This window comes from Ursus arctos, unplaced genomic scaffold (genome assembly GCF_023065955.2).
Source record: "Ursus arctos isolate Adak ecotype North America unplaced genomic scaffold, UrsArc2.0 scaffold_32, whole genome shotgun sequence".
In the NCBI taxonomy this organism is placed as follows: Eukaryota; Metazoa; Chordata; class Mammalia; order Carnivora; family Ursidae; genus Ursus; species Ursus arctos.
The window spans coordinates 7,940,863-7,957,527 of NW_026623008.1; the positions used below are offsets into that span (position 1 = coordinate 7,940,863).

The window sequence follows — 16,665 nt, forward strand, 5'->3', positions numbered from 1 at the left end:
ACACTGGGTCTAGATTCTGGCACACCTGAGTAAGTGGCCTACACAACTAACGAAAGGTTCCTCATCAAATACATGGACCCAGAACTTCTTGACCTTCCGGGAAGTCAATGCCGAGCTGATTAAGTCAATGCTTTATATATGGTTAGGAAGTTACCAAAGCACCCTCCCAGGACCACAGAGGGTAATGGAAACATTTTAATATTGATAAGGCAAAGATGGCCGGAGAGAAAAAGCTATGTGAGCAATAATGAAATGGAACAATTCCTCAACAGCACGTATAAATTACAGTATGCTGTTTTCTGGAGGATTGGCTATGGTTTCGTCTGAGGCACGTACTGAGCATTACTGTGCACCCGTGGCAATGCTACTGCCACAGACAACACGAAATAACTCAGGTCAGGGTGATACAGATGATGCCAGACTGCTTGGGTTCAAGTTCTGGCTCGGCCACTGATTCACTGTCTGCTCGGGCAAGGCTGTTACGCTGTTGGGACCACAGGCCCCTTTCCCGGAGAATGGGGTAACAATCGGACCTCTGTCCAGAAGGCCGTCGTGAGGACGGAAGGAGATGGAATATAGAGAGTATGCAGCAAAGTGCCAGGCACACGCCAAGAGTTTGATAAATACCAGCTATTACTACTCATCAGATTCTGTCCTCACGATCGGTATTTGGTTTGAGTACAGTCCACAAAGCCACTGTCTCCTTCATCCTTACGATACAGGAAAGTCAGCATCGGACATCCCCGATCGGGGAAAAAGCAGAAAAGGAAAGTAACTTTCTCAGGGTTGTGGCCGAGGGCCTCCCTAGCCACGTTTCTACCTCTTGCTCTTCCAAAAGGAACGAGGCACTTACCAGCTCTCCGAAGTGTTTCATGGCATACTCTAACACCCCCGCGGCTGCCTCCGGCTGCTGGAGCTTATTATTGATGCTGGGAAAACAAAAGGAAGAGGTGGTTACACTCAACACGTCAGAGGGCAGGAGGTGCAGGGGTCATCGCGGGCAGATGGCTCCCTGGCACGTTGGGGACCACGTCTTGCAGATGCAAAGACAGCCGTGATTGTGTATGACCACCCAGCAAGCTGAGCCCGAATGACTTCATCGGAGGGATGACTTCATCTTGATCCCACACTCCTGGTTTTGAGGGGGCAGTGTCTGGTAGACAGGAAGCCTCGCTGGCTCTGCGGCCCTTTCTCCAGCCAGCACAGACTGGTTTCCCCTCAGAAATGGTCAGTCGGGCAGCATGTGCCTGTTTTCTAAAAACTAGATTCCCTGGGTCCCAAATTGGCCCAGTTGTAGAACATAACCAGATGAGGTCCCTCTGAACTTTTAACTTTCACTTCCTCTCATCAGTTGCCTCCAGGAATAAGACACAGAAGTGGCGCTGAGGCTGGGTCACTCCTATTAGTGACAGAGCACCCCAGGAACTGTGGCTGTGCAATGACTGCTCCCCTGATAGAGCCCATCTCCTTTGAAGCTGGACGCTTCCTTAGACCCTCTTCAAGAACCACCCCCTCCCTCTGCAGTGGGCAGCAAAGGGACCCCACCCGGGATCACGTGCCTGGTGTCTGGCGGAATGATGTTTTTCACTGACAACACAACTCTGCTGTCATCGGTGGGCAGCACACGGCCACTGGGGCCGACCGGGAGACTGCAATGTGTCGGGACAACCAGGCAGTAGCAGCGACGGTCTGTGCCTGCACCTGGTTCACCAGAGAGGCTGCGGAGAGGTCCTGGAAGCTGGACAGAGCAGGGCTGAGACCCTTGTTCCAACAGGAACGTACGTACGAGGGGAAATGGCAATGAAGCCAACGCTTCTGTTCAGGAAGGAAACGAGGGACGAAGCAGGCCTGAGAAAGTCATGGGCCAACAGTGATGTTATCTGTTCACAGGTGGGGAACAAACTCTGACAGTCCAGCTTGGGAGTCTAGACTGTTCTAATAAGCAAGGGATCCAGTTTACTGCCCTAAGTACAAACTGTCTATTTGACTAGAATTAATTTTTAAGTGGTTTTGGGAAATTCCAGATTTGGGTTTAGTGTGGTAATATGGCAAGAGATTGCTGGGATAAATATTATTTTTAAAAATTCAAATTCCACCACATTTATTCCAATAAAACCATGAAGGAACTGCCCATAATCTGTCAAACCAGAGAAGTTAACATTTGTGAAAGTAATAACCTAATGCCTCATGTTTACAAAACACATTTCAAATAATCGTTCCAACCTGTCACTCCTTTGACCTCACACATCCCTGAGAGAGTGGGCAGGAAAGGTATTACCAGTCTTGTTTCGCTCCTGGGGAGACTCAGGCCCGAAAAGCCAGCAATTTTCCCTCAGGCCTACGGTGCACAGGGACGGTCCCTGGATGATCTGAAGCAATCTTGTGACTGTCCTTTGCTGAGGTGAGCGCAGGGCGAAGCAGCTCTGCATGTGGGGCCAGGAAGCCTGGGCTACATTTCTAGAGGTCCGGCTGTTCTACCTCTAAACCGCACGACCATAGACAACTCTTCTTTTTTGAGTTTTAAACTTCTCATCTATAAAATGGGGCTAATCCCACCTCTTCCACAGGATTTTTCAGGGAATGAAATGAAATAAGGGGTATGAAATTGCTAGGCAGATCTTTATAAATGCTTCTTCCTTCATCTGATTTTGTCTAAGAGTAAAGGTTGCTAGAAACACAGCCATAGGCTTGTGTACAGAAAAAAACACACATCTAAGGTTGAGACTCAAGCCAGGATTGGGAAATCATCAGTGTGGGTTCCAAATTCACCCTGACAAGGACTATTTGAGGAGGGTGCCCAGGCTCTAGGCTCTGCAACTGGAGGCCAAGGTCACTGTACGGATGTCCCACTCCTTTATTTATAGCAGACAGGTGACTCATGTGGGATCTACTGGGCAGACCCACCTGTACTTCTCTGCTGGTCCTAAGCAAAGCAATGAGCCAGAATGTTCTCTGTAAGTTAGTCTGCCGCAGGACTCAGAAATGTTTCTGATTTCAAAAAGAAGTCATAACATCATAGTTTCTTTCAGGAAGTCCTAAATGAGGTTATTTTATTAATTTAAAGTAAGCTCTACACCTAACATGGGGCTTGAACTCACCACCCCGAGATCAAGAGTTGCATGCTCCACCAACTGAGCCAGCCAGAAACCCCGTACAAGTCTTTCTAACAAGCTCACTCACGCAGGGCTGGGTAAGCTGTATTAATAATCAATATTACTGGGTACAGATTTGTGATTATCTAGTTTCTTGAACCCAAATAGAAATTTGGGAAGCATAAAAAGACAGGAAAAAAGAAAGCCAAAGTATATTTTATATATTATCATCAAATATGTAACACACCATATGTAAATATATATAATTATATAGTCCATATATTCTTTCTGGTTCCAGTGTGGACTATTGGGATGGCCGTGATAGAAATATTAACTGCTCTGGTGAGGAAGACAATGTGTTCCCTGCCTAAAGCAAAAGAAGTTAACTCTAAGAATCAGACATAAAAATCCAGGAGTTTCACTAAATGTCTTCCAATCTTGTATTCTGGAGCATATGCTATTTTCAAGAACAAATTACAAACATTGCCACAGCTTGCCTCACTCAGGACAAAGCAACACAAAACCAGAGACAAGCAAAAGGTTCTCCCCACTCCACTCTCCCACTCATCATGCATAAAAAGGAGAGCTTTACAACAAACTGGCCCAAATCAGGAAGCAGTAATTAGGAACCTCAGAGGAAAAATATGAATTTTCCCTTCATATTGCTACAGCTTTGATATCCCTCCTCTAAGGACAGACCAACTTAGCTTTGCAAATTAAAAACAAACACACACAAAAACAACCCAAACTCATCATATGGCCCCCACTCCTTTAAGGGAAAGTCCAAGTGAGTCACCTCACTTCCCACCTAAATGTGGGCGGAGGCAGGGGAGGCTGCAGACAGAGCCCAGTGGGAAGGAAAGAGAGGGGCTGAGTTCCTTGGAGGAACCACCAACCAGGCCTGTAGCAACTGCCAGGAAATCTGGAGGTGTGCCACGAGACTCCTGATAAGCTCTGTGCAGGAGTATGGACAATCACGGCAAAATTACAACTTTGACTAAGTGGACTAAAACATAGCCATGAAAAAGGAGTGGCATCAGTCTGAGAAAGGGTCCCTTTCAAATATGAAATCCCTGGCCTCTGAATCGAGGACCTGAAGGAAAGGGGACGGTACACACCTACGGCTGATGGTTCAGAGCAGGGATTTTAAGTTAGCCAGCTGCTATCCTGTTTATCCTTTCTTCCTCCCTGCTCCCCCTTTATTTTCCTATAGGATTTTCTCCCCAAGCTACTTTTTCTCTTCCTGCCTTCCATGGAGTCCCCCACGTGCGCTGCAAGGTTGCTGGAGGGCGCGACCGCTCATGCGGAAGTTCGAGAAGTACGTCAATAAAACTCTTGGTTGTTTGGGACCTTAACTTTTTCTCCTTCCTCCATGACTTCTGGTGTTCCATTGTGGGAGGCAATGTATTATCATAACAACGAAAAGAAACCTCAATTTATTGAGAGCTTACTGCATGTACCAGGCACTGGGCTTACTGCTTATATGTATTATCTCAACTCAATGAAGTAGACACTAATATTAATAGTCCCGTTTTACATATCAATCACCTGTGGCCCAGGTCACAGGCTACTGTACCGTTACAAAAGATCTTTAGTAATAACTAAGGGTGTGCTGTAAGCTCTGCATTGTGAGGGATAGTGCCTTAGCCTTCTACCCTGGCATCAGCAGGCACATGTGAACAGCTGTGCAGGGAAGGAAAGCAGGCACTGGACGGCGTGTAGGAGCTAACTCTCTCTACGTAATTCGCTGTGCAGGAGAAGGCAGCCCTGCCAGGCTTTCATTTTAACTTCCTCAGGGATGCCGTGGCTGACACTCCCCTCTGACCCCCGAGCTCCCATCTCTATTTCCCCTTTCCTTTCAGAAGCTGTTGATATGCCTTGAAGCCTCCCAACCAGGCCAGCCAGGTGGCCAGAGCGGGCTTTTCCAAGGCAGCCTGTTTGAGGCTGCCAGGCTCACGGACATAGCCCAGACTACAAAGCGTGGGACAGATAAGTGCCTGCTGGAAACTCAGCAGCTAAGCGCCCAATCTCCTGGCTACTTGCGTGACACGCAGCTGTCCTCTGAAATACTTCCCGTTTAAACTCAGATGTGGTTTTATGAGACTGAAGGGAGAGACTGTATGTTTGGCTCGTAGGACAAAATCACCTTTACTCAAAGCCCCCTTAATGAGGAGCTCTTGTTTTATGGGGCAGCTGGGAGTCTTCTAGAGTCCATTCTCTAAACGCTCCCTTGCGTGGCCCTCAGTCTCTCCCTATTACTGCTGCAGGCTTAAACAGGGCAAACTGCGCCAAGCCCCGGCTCAACGACACAAACCAGACCCCACTGACATCAGTCCAGGTAAAAAGATCTCACAACAAACAAGCTGAGAGAGTTGGAGGTTAGGCAGCAACGTGCCCACGAGAACGGTGTGCTGGGGTGACATGTTGACGGATTTCCCACCTCCTCTGGACAAGCGCTGAGGCCCCAAGGAAAAGAGAGCTTTGTCATCTGGTGGGTGGCGAATCCCACAGCCGTCTTCACATGGCAGTGGGGTATATCTGCATTCTGCTCCATCTTCCGGCGGGAGCAGCCAGTTGAGAACTTACAGTCACGAATCTACAGAGCAACCAGAAATGGCCTATCCACGTAACAAATCCCAGCACCCACCACTGAACCCGGGGTTAGAGAGACTGTGAAGAGACAGACAAGCAAACACAGTGAGGGAGGAGAGCAGGGGGGGAAGAGGCAATGATAGCACTTTCACTCATTCCCCACCTCCCCTTTCCCACCCCAAGATTTAATTTTTATTAAGGGAAGCTGAGTTGAGAACTAGAAACTGAGAAAATTCTTGCCAACTAAGGGAAACGCTTTCTAGAGTTGGGCCGAATTAACAAATAAGGACAAGAAACTGCTTCAACGCCTTCCCTAGCACACAGATTACACCAAACATCTTTTCTCCCCACTATCCAAAAATTCCTCTTCGGAAGCAGGGAAAGTGCTAGGGTAAGTGACGCCGACGTGAAGGAGCTTGTCCCATGGCCTTAGCAGGCGCCCCAGCAAGAGTGATGGCTAAGGAGCTAGGGCTGGGGGGGCCCTGCTTACTTCTCCATGACTCTCCCTTTCGAGCCTTTCCTCAGTGCTTTTCACGTGCAGGATGCGACTAACCGAAACGGTTAGTCGCTAACTGCGCAAGGTCTTAGTGCTGACCACAGCAGTAAGAGGGTTTCTGCTTGGCATCCAAATGACCTGAGGAATTCCGCTGTTTCCTGAAGGGGTTTCGAAGTCATTGCTCCACAGGCTTCTAGACTGATGTCAAATCCAAAGTAATTTGGCCTGATAACTAATTCTTTCTTGTATGGCTCATCTGGTTATCGATCGCATCTCTTAGCCTTGGTGCCTCGGTGACCTTTAGGCCATTAAGAGCAAAGCCCGAGCCTGTCGGAAAGTCAGTCAAATAAGGAGCATCTGCGGTCACATCTGGGGGACCACTTAGGCTTTCCTAGTGCTCCCATCAGGAATTTATGAGAACATTATGCACTCGTTTCCCAAATGGCTCTGGGCCTTCTTTCTCCTGTCTATTTCGAGTGCAGACCAGAGTCTGTGTTTTACTTGGTTCCCTGTCAAGTAAGAATTCCCTGAATTCCCTTAGCGCTACGCTGGTGACACATGCAACACAGCCGATGGGGACCCTGGCGGGTCTGACGAGAAGCTCCTGACCAGCTGAGATGAGGCCAAGCTGGACACTGCTTTGGGTCCTTACCACTGCATCGAGCAGTCTATCTTGCTTCTCCTATAGAGGGGTAACTGCTTCAGACCATTCCCTGACCCTTCTCTGAGCCCCGAGACTTAGCTCTGTGCCCCAAGCATGATTAAAAACAGAACAGCTTGATTCCTGCACAGAGCCAGGAAGATCTGAAGCTGGCTGGGTCCCAATGTCTTTATCAGGCAGTTACCCTGGGACTCTGGGGAACTCAAGGATGCAACAGCCTCTCTCTGAATAGGGTAAGTGAAAAGCAAAAGGCCAGCAGTGAAGACAGAAGGCAACGTGAGAGCATCTGAAGTGTGACACGGAGAGAGGCCATGAGGGACAATTTAAACGCAGGCAGGCGGAAAGTGAAGGCAGGTGGGTTGGCCTCAGTCATCCACCGAAAGCCAGAGTCAGGGATGACAATAGCATCCCTGGCTCTGTTAGGGTCAAACTTCCCTTTTCTGCTTCGGGAACTCAGGAAAAGTCACTTGACTCCTTTCCTACATATTAACAAAGGGAAGGCCAGCCTCGTCAGGAGGTTTCAAAGCTGGGACATTTGGTGTTCCTGGTGCTCTAAGGCACCTAAGGCATCAAGATAAAAAAAGATTTGATGCAGAAGAGGGGGCCTGCCTTGGACAATCAAATGGGTTCCTGAGTCTTGCTTGGTCTTCACCCTTTCCCTCGGTCACAGTTTAAATGGTACGTCTGTCACAATACCTAGAGGACATGCTAAATCTGTATGTGAGAAAGTGGGGATTTTCAAGAATAAAAAAAGACAGAATGCTAACAACTGTGTAGAGACAGAGATTAGGGTCAGGGGAGACAAAAAAATCCTATCTTTCCAAGATTGGAGAGGGGAAGTATGTCTTTCACTGCAACTTAACCACCTTTTAAAAAATATTGTTTTCACCTATAGCTATTCTATATAATTAAGTGGTGAGCAGAACATTCATATAATTTTATATTTTGCTTTTTCACATAACAGAGACGTTTCCCACTTGATCTAGTCTTGGTAATTACTTTTAACAGCTCCACGATCTCGTCCTGCCCATGGCTCCCATGCCTGTGATCAGTCTCCCGGGCGCACTTTCTTGGCTGGTGGCGGACAGACCCGCATCAGATTAGCGGCCCCCGGGCGCGCTGCTCAGGAGCACACACTCAGCGCTCTCCCACGTACAGTGAGTGACCTGCCCAGCAGAAGTCTGCAAGGCCGGCTCTGGGAAGCAGAGCGCCCATCCCCTGAGGACCAACACAGTGCTGAGCGAGAAGCCAGGCAAACTGTCCCACGTGACACATCACCTCCAGGCACCCCTGTGGCTGGACGTGGGGCCCAGGTGCCCAAGCACAACCCGGTGTAAGGCACTGTGAGGCCGTGAGGCCCCAGAGTGTCAAGGCACACGATTTGTGCTGGCCGGGTTTCCAACCCAGGGGCCTGTCACAGGCGTGCTGTAAAAATGATGAATGGCTGTCACATTTCCAAGGCTCCGGCTGATTTAGGGAGCCATTGGCAGACACATCACTCCCAACATGTCGGCCAGTTAATTACTTCCAACTTTATCTTTCTTGTCAACACTTCTTGACAAATTGGCCATTATCTTTTTATTCTACAACAATGAGCACTGCTCCTTTCCTGGTGATGCCTGGAGGTTTTTCTCCTCCTTTCCGCTTCTTCATATCCAGAGCGAAATGAAGAGCTCTGAGAGAGACGAGCAGAAAAAGGAGCTGTCAGGAAGGGAACAGAAGGGGGCTGGGCTGCTTGGGTGAACCCAAAGCTCATTTTCAACTACCCTGACTCCTAAGCCGAGTTGACATTTGGGCTAACATCCTGACTTCCTGGCTTCCCGATGTCCACGAGCTCTGACCCAGTCCCTTATGGGGATGAAGCTGAGACACAAAATGTAAATGACCCGGCTCTAGTGACCTGGCAGCGTTGAGCCCTCCCCAAGTAACTGGGTAAGCAGAGGAGAGATGGCCACCTGCTCCATTCAGGAGAGAGGCCACACTGTAGAAATGCCAATGCCCATTCTGGAATGAGGGAAAAGAGAAAAATAAGCCTACTTCCGGGTCAGGACAGGCTGACAGAAGATGACCGTGACATGCTATCAGTGGGCTACCAAGATTCATAGCCTACAAGACGACCAAAAGAACCTGGAGAGACGCGTTGTGTCACCACCAGCACAGGCGGCCATCACCAGACAGTGTCAGAGGCGGGTTTGGGGCAGAACCCAGCACCTACGGCATTTCATCAGTTTTAAGACGCGCACTTTAACATCTCTGAATCACGATATGGCAACGTCATTCAAGGTTTCAGAGCACTGGGACATGGTTTAATTGCCAGCGGTAAGCCCTGTCTGCGCTGCCCCCCGTGGTACACGGAACTCAGAAGCAGCTTCTCTAACTCACCATAAGAGAGGTCCCATTAAATCTCAAGGCATCCCGGAGGGGGAGCGAGATACAGTGGAGGGGCAGACATTTACTACTGTACTACCACAAGCTTCCCCCTTTGGTCTTGGGCTGCAATGAAAGACCCGCTGTCCTTTTGGTCATCTTTGGGAGAAACCCCAGGACTCTTCCCTTTGTCCCGCTCCTCGCTGATGGCCAGCTTTCTGCACTGAAAAGCAGCCTTCCTTGGGGTTTTGAAGGTGCTCTATAAAGACAAGCTGTTGTACAGGGAAGCTGTAGGAAGTCTTCAGAACAGCTGGGAATACATGTATGCTCTACCGGTGACTGGCGAGAGACCTGACCTCTTCGGTCCGGCTGCATGTAAGAGGGCATTACAGAAAAAGACGGGGCTTGGGAGATTCAGTCTGTGCTTGTGCTCTGGCTGCATGGGGGCTTACCCAGTCCGTGCACCCTCTGCTGCAAGGAGCTGCCCCATGAGGGGGACAGATTCCTAGAGGCACACTGCGCTTCTGAAGTCAGCATGAGCCCAGAGGTTTGGAATGTGTTTTTGTCGAGAAGTGAGGAGCTTTGAGCAAATCCTCACCTCTCTGGCCTGAGGGCTTTTTCTTCCAGCAGAGGTAGGGGAAAAGAACAAGACTCTGTACCTTTTCTGGAAGCCAGGAAACAAAGGGAAAAGCAAGACTCATACTTCCAAGCAACACGGTGGTGACATCTTGGGGACATGTGTTTAGAATTAAGACACAGAGTGGGTTTTATGCACCCTTCTAGCCCCTCGGCCGTAGACTGCAAAGCCCAGGCATGCTTGCCGTTAACTGGCTGCTCTGGCACAACTGGCTCATTTCTCTAACATTCTCGAAGAATTACAGTCCTCTTTTCTCGTTAGTGCGGCCTACGTCAGGGTGGCGGAGGTCCGGCCCAAAGGGAAGCTCTGCAGTCCCAGGGCGGCTGGGTATGAACGTGTGGTCTTATCCTGCATCTCGGACAGGGTCTTGTCTCCAGCTAAGAGGGACTTTCTGCTATTGCAACATAATGGGCATTTCATCCCCTTTCGGGACAGCAAGATGTGCCAGGTTCCTGGATAAATTATGGGGAATACAGCTGCCCAGAGATGCAGCTGTTTTTATGAGGACATGTTACTTTGTTCTGTCTTCAACATGAGCTGCTGCACCTGGCCCCCCCAGGCCACGATGACGGTTCAGTAACAGGCTGATGCAGGTTGAAGTAATCAGATACACCAGTTACATAGGCCTCCGCAATAAGGTAGAGCAGGACAAAACGCTGCCCCAAATGCTCTGTGATTCTCCTGCTGGTCATCGTCAAATGTAAAGAAAGAGGGGTGAGACACAAATCAATGGTTTCCAGGAAGACAAAGTGATTATACACTAAGGACGCTGCCTCCAGTTATTGATTAAAATACAAGGTTGAACCAAATGATCTCAATGCTTCCAGTTCCCACCTCCTCTGATTCTGTGACTAAGACCTACAGAAGAAAAATGGACTCGGAACAGGACAGAATGCGGTGGCCAACGATGAAGGCGTCACCATGACAAAGTACTGCCAATGACCATGGAGAGAGACTCTAAGTCTCCGTGACAGTTGTTTATTTAGGCAAAGAAAACCTTTTGCTAGGAATTCATTCTTTCACTTGACAAGTTCCAATGAAGGACATCTTTGGCCTCAGGCTTTATGCTAATAGCTAAATGTTAGAGATACTGTGGTAAATAATGACAGATAAGGTCTTTGCTTTTGCAGAGCTTACAGGTCAAGTAGATACGCAAAACAAAAAAACCCCAAAATAAGTGCTGTGAAGGTAAATACCATGAAGAAAACAGAGCGCTTGGATGGAGACTAATGTTGGGGGCCTCCTTGAGATTCCGGAGGGCAGGGAAGGCTCTTCTGGTGAGATAACTGTATACTTAAATAATGGTACCTGTTTTTTTTTTTTTTTTTAAACATTATTTGAGAGAGAGAAAGAGAACAAGCTGGGGGGGTGGGCACAGAAGGAGCGGGAAAGGGAATCTCAGACTCTCCACTCAGCACAGAGCTGGATATGGGGCTCTATCTCACAACCCTGAGATCACGACCTGAACCAAAACCAAGAGTCAGATAAGTAACCCCCTGATCCACCTAGGTGCCCCTAAATAATACTACTATTTGCTGGACACTACGTGTCTGCCACTACTGTTTCGTGTGCCCTACCTATTTTTGAATCCACTTCTAGTTGAAGTATAACACACACATATATACACAAGTATACATAGGATACAGCTTGACAAATCATCACAAAGTGAACATACCCTGGTAACTGCTACCCAGACCAAGAAACAGAACACAACACACAACAACAGAGGCTTCGCCCGACCGTGGCTCCCTCCCTCATCTCCACAGGCAACAATTATCTGACTTCTGACACAACTGGTTCGTTTTGCCAGCCTTTGAACATCACCTAAACACTCAACATGACGTTGGGAGATACATGTATGCTGCTGCACACTACGGGAGTTTGCCCTTCTACTGCTGAAGACGACTTCACTCTGAATGTACCACAACTTAGTCATCTGGTCGCTTATGGGCATGTAGGTGGCCATTGGCTCTTGGCTAGTATGAGTGTGGTGTTCCTACAAACATTCTTGTATGTGTCTTTGGTGCACGTGTGTTCGCATTTCTGTTGGGACTATGCCTAGAGTAGAACTGCTGGGTTATGGGGTATGTTCAGCTTTCGAGGACACTGGCAAATTGCTCTCCAAAGTGGTTTTTCCCAATTGACATTTCCATGGGAAGTAGATGAAAATCCCAGCCACTCCACATCTTCGTCAACACTGGCTACTGTGAGTGTTTTCCACTGTAGTCATTTTAATTGGTGTGTAGTGGTGGCATGCAATAGTTTCAATTTGAACTGCCATCATGACGAATGAGCTTGAGCAGCCTTTCCTGCGTTCACTGGCCCTGTGGAGATCCTCTTTTGTGAAATAAGTGCCTATTGACATCTCTTGGCAATCTTTAACTTGGCTACTTCTAAAAAAAAATGTTTGGTAAGAGTTCCACATATCCTCTGGAGACAATGTACACAGAGATATGCACCGGAGATCTCTTCTTGCCTTTTTACTCTCTTCATAGTGTCTTCTAATGAACAGAGATGACTCCTTTTATTGCATTTGATAATGTTTTTTTGGATGGTTAGTGTTCTTTGTATCTTGCTTAAGAACTCTTTGCTTATCCCAAGATGCCAAAGATAATTTCCTATGTTACCTTCTAGAAGCTTTAGTCTTTACCTTTCACATGTAGAACTCAAACCTCCTCTGAACTTGAAGTTTCGTGTGTGGTGTGAGGTAAGGGTCAAGAGCCCTCGTCTCCCCATAAGGCTACCTAGCTGACCTGGAAGAACTTACTGAAAAGATCGTCCTTTCCTCCCCGTTCTGTGGTGCCCCCTTGTCCTAAATCAAGTGTCTACATACGTGCGGGTGTTTCTGGTTATTCGATTCTGCTCCATTTATCTATGAGCCTATCCTCGTGCCAACATCACACTGCCTTAATTACTTGTGGTAGCTTTATGATAAATCTTGATTTCTAGTAGTTTAACTCCTCCAAATTCAGTTTCTTCTTCTTCTTCTTTAAAGATTTTATTTATTTACTTATTTGTCAGACAGAGAGAGAGAGCGAGTGCACAAGCGTGGCGCAGAGGGAGAAGCAGGCTCCCTGCTGAGCAAGGAGCCTGATGCGGGACTGGATCCCAGGACCCTGGGATTATGATCTGAGCCGAAGGCAGACGCTTAACTGACTGAGCCACCCAAGCATCCACAAATGTAGTTTTCTTACTGAAAAATGCCTTAACTATTTTTAACCTTTGCTTTATTTAACCAAAAATCCTGTGAGGTAAAGTAGTTATGATTTTCATCTCCACTGCACAGATCTGTAATCCCAAAGAAATAACTTGCCCAGGGTCATATAACTCTCAAGTGATGGGAAGGGACTGGAACCCAGCTTTGCCTGATTCTAGACCCAATATTTCAAGTCCTTCATATACCGCCTCCTTAATCCTCAAGCCAGATGATCCCTTCGGGGCATTTAATATGAATCTGTTACAATTTCAAGAAATTCTAATGTTCTAAGCCACCCATTTCCAGTTAAAAATCTTGTTTGCCAACTACAAAAGGCCACTTTCCCGGTGAGACTCAGGAAAACAGCAACAAGAGGTAAAAGCTGCTTAGATTCCTTTCAGAGCTCCCTCTGTCTCCACAGTAGCAATCCCGCCCCTCATGTGGACTCCTCAAGTCCCTCAGGCCTGGCTCCCCTCCACCTCTTAGGTGGGGAGCCCCCACACCCAACTCTTAAGCCATGCTCAAATACTTGGGTCTTCCTACTAAGTCAAGGTCTTTCACAAAGCTGCACCCTGCTCACGGTGCCCCCTCCCACCCCTGGCTACCTCCTCCTTTTTCTGTGAAACCTGGGGGTCACTCCCTTTGGGAGGCCTTCCCAAACTCATCTGGGTTAGGCACTCCTCCTCTGTGCCCCCGTCCTCACATGTCACACTGCCCTAGAGCTCAGCTGTCTGTTTCTCCAACTAAACTGTGAGACAGTTGAGGCTGGGCCAGCACTGTCACCGTGCTCTGAAACTTGCATGCTGGTTCATAGAACCGGTGTTTGCTACAAAGTCTGAAGGGGAGCGGAGACAGACTCTTTGGCTGGGTGCTACAATGAATAACAGACTCTAGGAGGGGGCCGGAGAGAATGATTTCTAACCTGTCCGGAATGCACTCTTCGGTAGAAGGGGCAAATGAGAAGCTTCGGGATGAGATGGAGGTAGCTTCTGGGATGGATGTGGGCTTTTAGCTGAGACAGAAACAGGACTGAGTGACACAAGGGTCAGGTATGAAATGGCTGCATATAGTAAAGCAAGCTGTGACTCATTAAAAGACGTTAGGAGAAGTAAAATATCCCCATTTAATACACAATTAAACTAAAAACAAGGCAGGTTCTTCTGAGATGAATTCATTCAATAAACTTGAGTGTCTGGGTCTGAGAGTAGCTGTGTCTCTTTCTCACCAATTTTGCAAGTGACGGTTTAAGAGCAGGCAGGGACAGGAATACATTAGAATAGGGGTAGTCTCTCCAACCGGGACATTTTCAAGAAAATGAGACCTGACACTCCCATTTGGGTAGAACGAGAGACCACCTTGAGGCCCTTCCCTGCTCTGTAATCCCCGGGCTGCTTGAACGCCTCCAGCCCTTGGTGCCAGCCCAAGGCAGCACAGCCTAGACTGTGAAGTCTTTGAGAGCTTTCAGACTAAGTGAAAGCTCACTGGCTTTTCTCATTAAGAATATAAGCTTGATTTTCATAAACATCTTTCCCAGGAACACCAAGCTGACCCTCTTTCACCACAAGCAAAATAGAGAAAAGGAAAAACTGCAAGGTGTCCAACACAGGCTTTCCAGATTTTCTCAGTTAATTCCCATTTTTATGGTCACTTTATTCGCTGAAGGGCAGAGAAGGGAGTAAAAGCCTTTTGGAGAAGGAAAACCGGTCTAGTCTGCCACATCCTTCCTGGTTTTCTCTATTGGCTTAGCTGTACTCAAAACAAGGGTTTACTTTTCCTTCTTTCAGAAATTCAGAATCTAGGACATCACAGCGTTGCGGATGTTTGGAGGACTGATAATCTTCTGGCATGGGAAACACTCCTAATTTGCTAAATTTTTTAATTTGGGGTGGGAGTTTACTGACATTTGGGCAGCTTAGGTGATGTAAGAAAATCTTCAAATAAGGAAAGCCTCTGTCTCCAACTTATACCTCATGTTAGAAATGGGTTTTCAGAACATAAATGTCAGAGAGCAGGCATTCATGCAAACAGCTAGATGCTTCTGATCCAAACTTACCTAGAACGGATCGCTCCATGGGTTGCAAATACAAATGACTGATTCACTTTCTGCCCAAATACGAAAATCTATTCATAACAGTTTCCTGTTTGGGCCGGGGAAGCGGCCACTGGGAAGAACAAACAAAAAGCTGGCTGGGAATCCATAAAGCCCCACTGTTCCTGGGTCTAACGTGTTGCTGCAGGGAGTGCTAAGACGGCAGGGTCACACGTGACGCTCCACGTGGCTATGTGGGACGCAAGGCACAAGCTCAGTGTTGGCTGTTGGCTAGGAGATGGACTTGAAGATCCTCCCTGGGTTCAGCAGGCTGTCGGATGCTGACAGCTGGGGCCGGGTTCGTGTTAGTGAATGCCGTCGGGCAGACCGCAGCACCCGGCTGGGCTGGGTATTGGTGTCAAGAGAGCGGACACTGGCTCTGAACAGGCTCTTCCGAGAGGGCCGACAAGCTGCTACAGGGTGCCAGCCACGTCCTTACCCCTCAGTGGGCAAGGACACTAGCGAGGGGAGAAAACAAACCCTGACCTAACCGAGTCCCTCCCGCTTTTTCATTTAGAGGGGAAAAAACTGTTCGGAAACTTGAGCCTCCTGAACAGAAGTGGCTTTCTGGAGAGCCAGAAGTCCCAACTGGAAAAGGACTCTGGGGGATCGTGGCAGGGAAGGAGGGTAGTCAGGTGTAAGGCTCGTGTGTGAAGGACCCACACCGGATGGCAACAGCACGAGGACTGCCCCGGTGGCTCTGTAACACGGAAACAGCAAGAGTATGTTCCAAAGACAGAGTCTGTTACCATCTGAGGATGGAGGGACCTCTGTAGACATTCTCAGTGAAAAGCTCATTTTAAGTACTTAAGGTTTGCTGAATCCCAGGTTTTTCCCATTTGTTTTCAAAGGAGTAGTGCCCTTCAAACACAGTACATGAGAAATGACAGTAACCCTATTTTCAGGGATATATATCACAGAGAGAGAAGAGCTTCAGATCTGCAGACTATATTCCATAGGAAGAGGGAAATGAGACTATAGATATGGATTTATTAGGTGACAGGGATTCCTCTCCCTATGATTTAATGTACTTTCCAAGTTTTGAATCACAGGCCAAGGATGGGCCTGTCCTCTGTTGTGTCTGCAGATGGATGGAAGCGTGAATGACCATCCCAGAGTCATGTCCGTCACTCCTGAATTTTTGTCCCTGCTGTCCTCTCCGGCACCTCCTTGTCAAATGCCAAGTGGGAGAAGCTAATGCTGGCCCACTTGTTGACGGGAGAAAGTACGTAAAAAGACAACTGAGCAAATCCTGTGGATATAAACTACAAAGTCTTTTTCTGCTTCCTAAGAGGCTTGTTCTTTCTATTTCTAGAGCTCTTCTAAGTTGGAGATTTTCAAACATGACACAGTGTCAGATCTAGGTGGAATAAGGGTTTTGTAAAACACTGAATGATGACCAGAGAAAGGAATAACCAGCCTTGTTAAAAGCACACTCAGCAGGATGCCAAGATATACCAGAGCCTCATATAAACAGTGTGGATTACATTAACAGGCCTCCCTGGGTGAGCAGGGAGTCTTATTCCCAACTCTCT

The 16,665-nt window shown here is 47.9% G+C and overlaps 1 protein-coding gene across 1 annotated transcript in view; it reads right to left on the reverse strand.

The window, feature by feature from the left end:
• The window catches only part of MTOR (mechanistic target of rapamycin kinase), a 123,129-nt gene that overhangs the window by 41,072 nt on the left and 65,392 nt on the right, over window positions 1-16,665 (reverse strand). Inside the window, exon 29 of the mRNA XM_026519856.4 lies at window positions 854-929. Within this exon, the coding sequence (XP_026375641.1) occupies window positions 854-929 (76 nt within the window). The remainder of the gene's footprint in view (window positions 1-853; window positions 930-16,665) is intronic.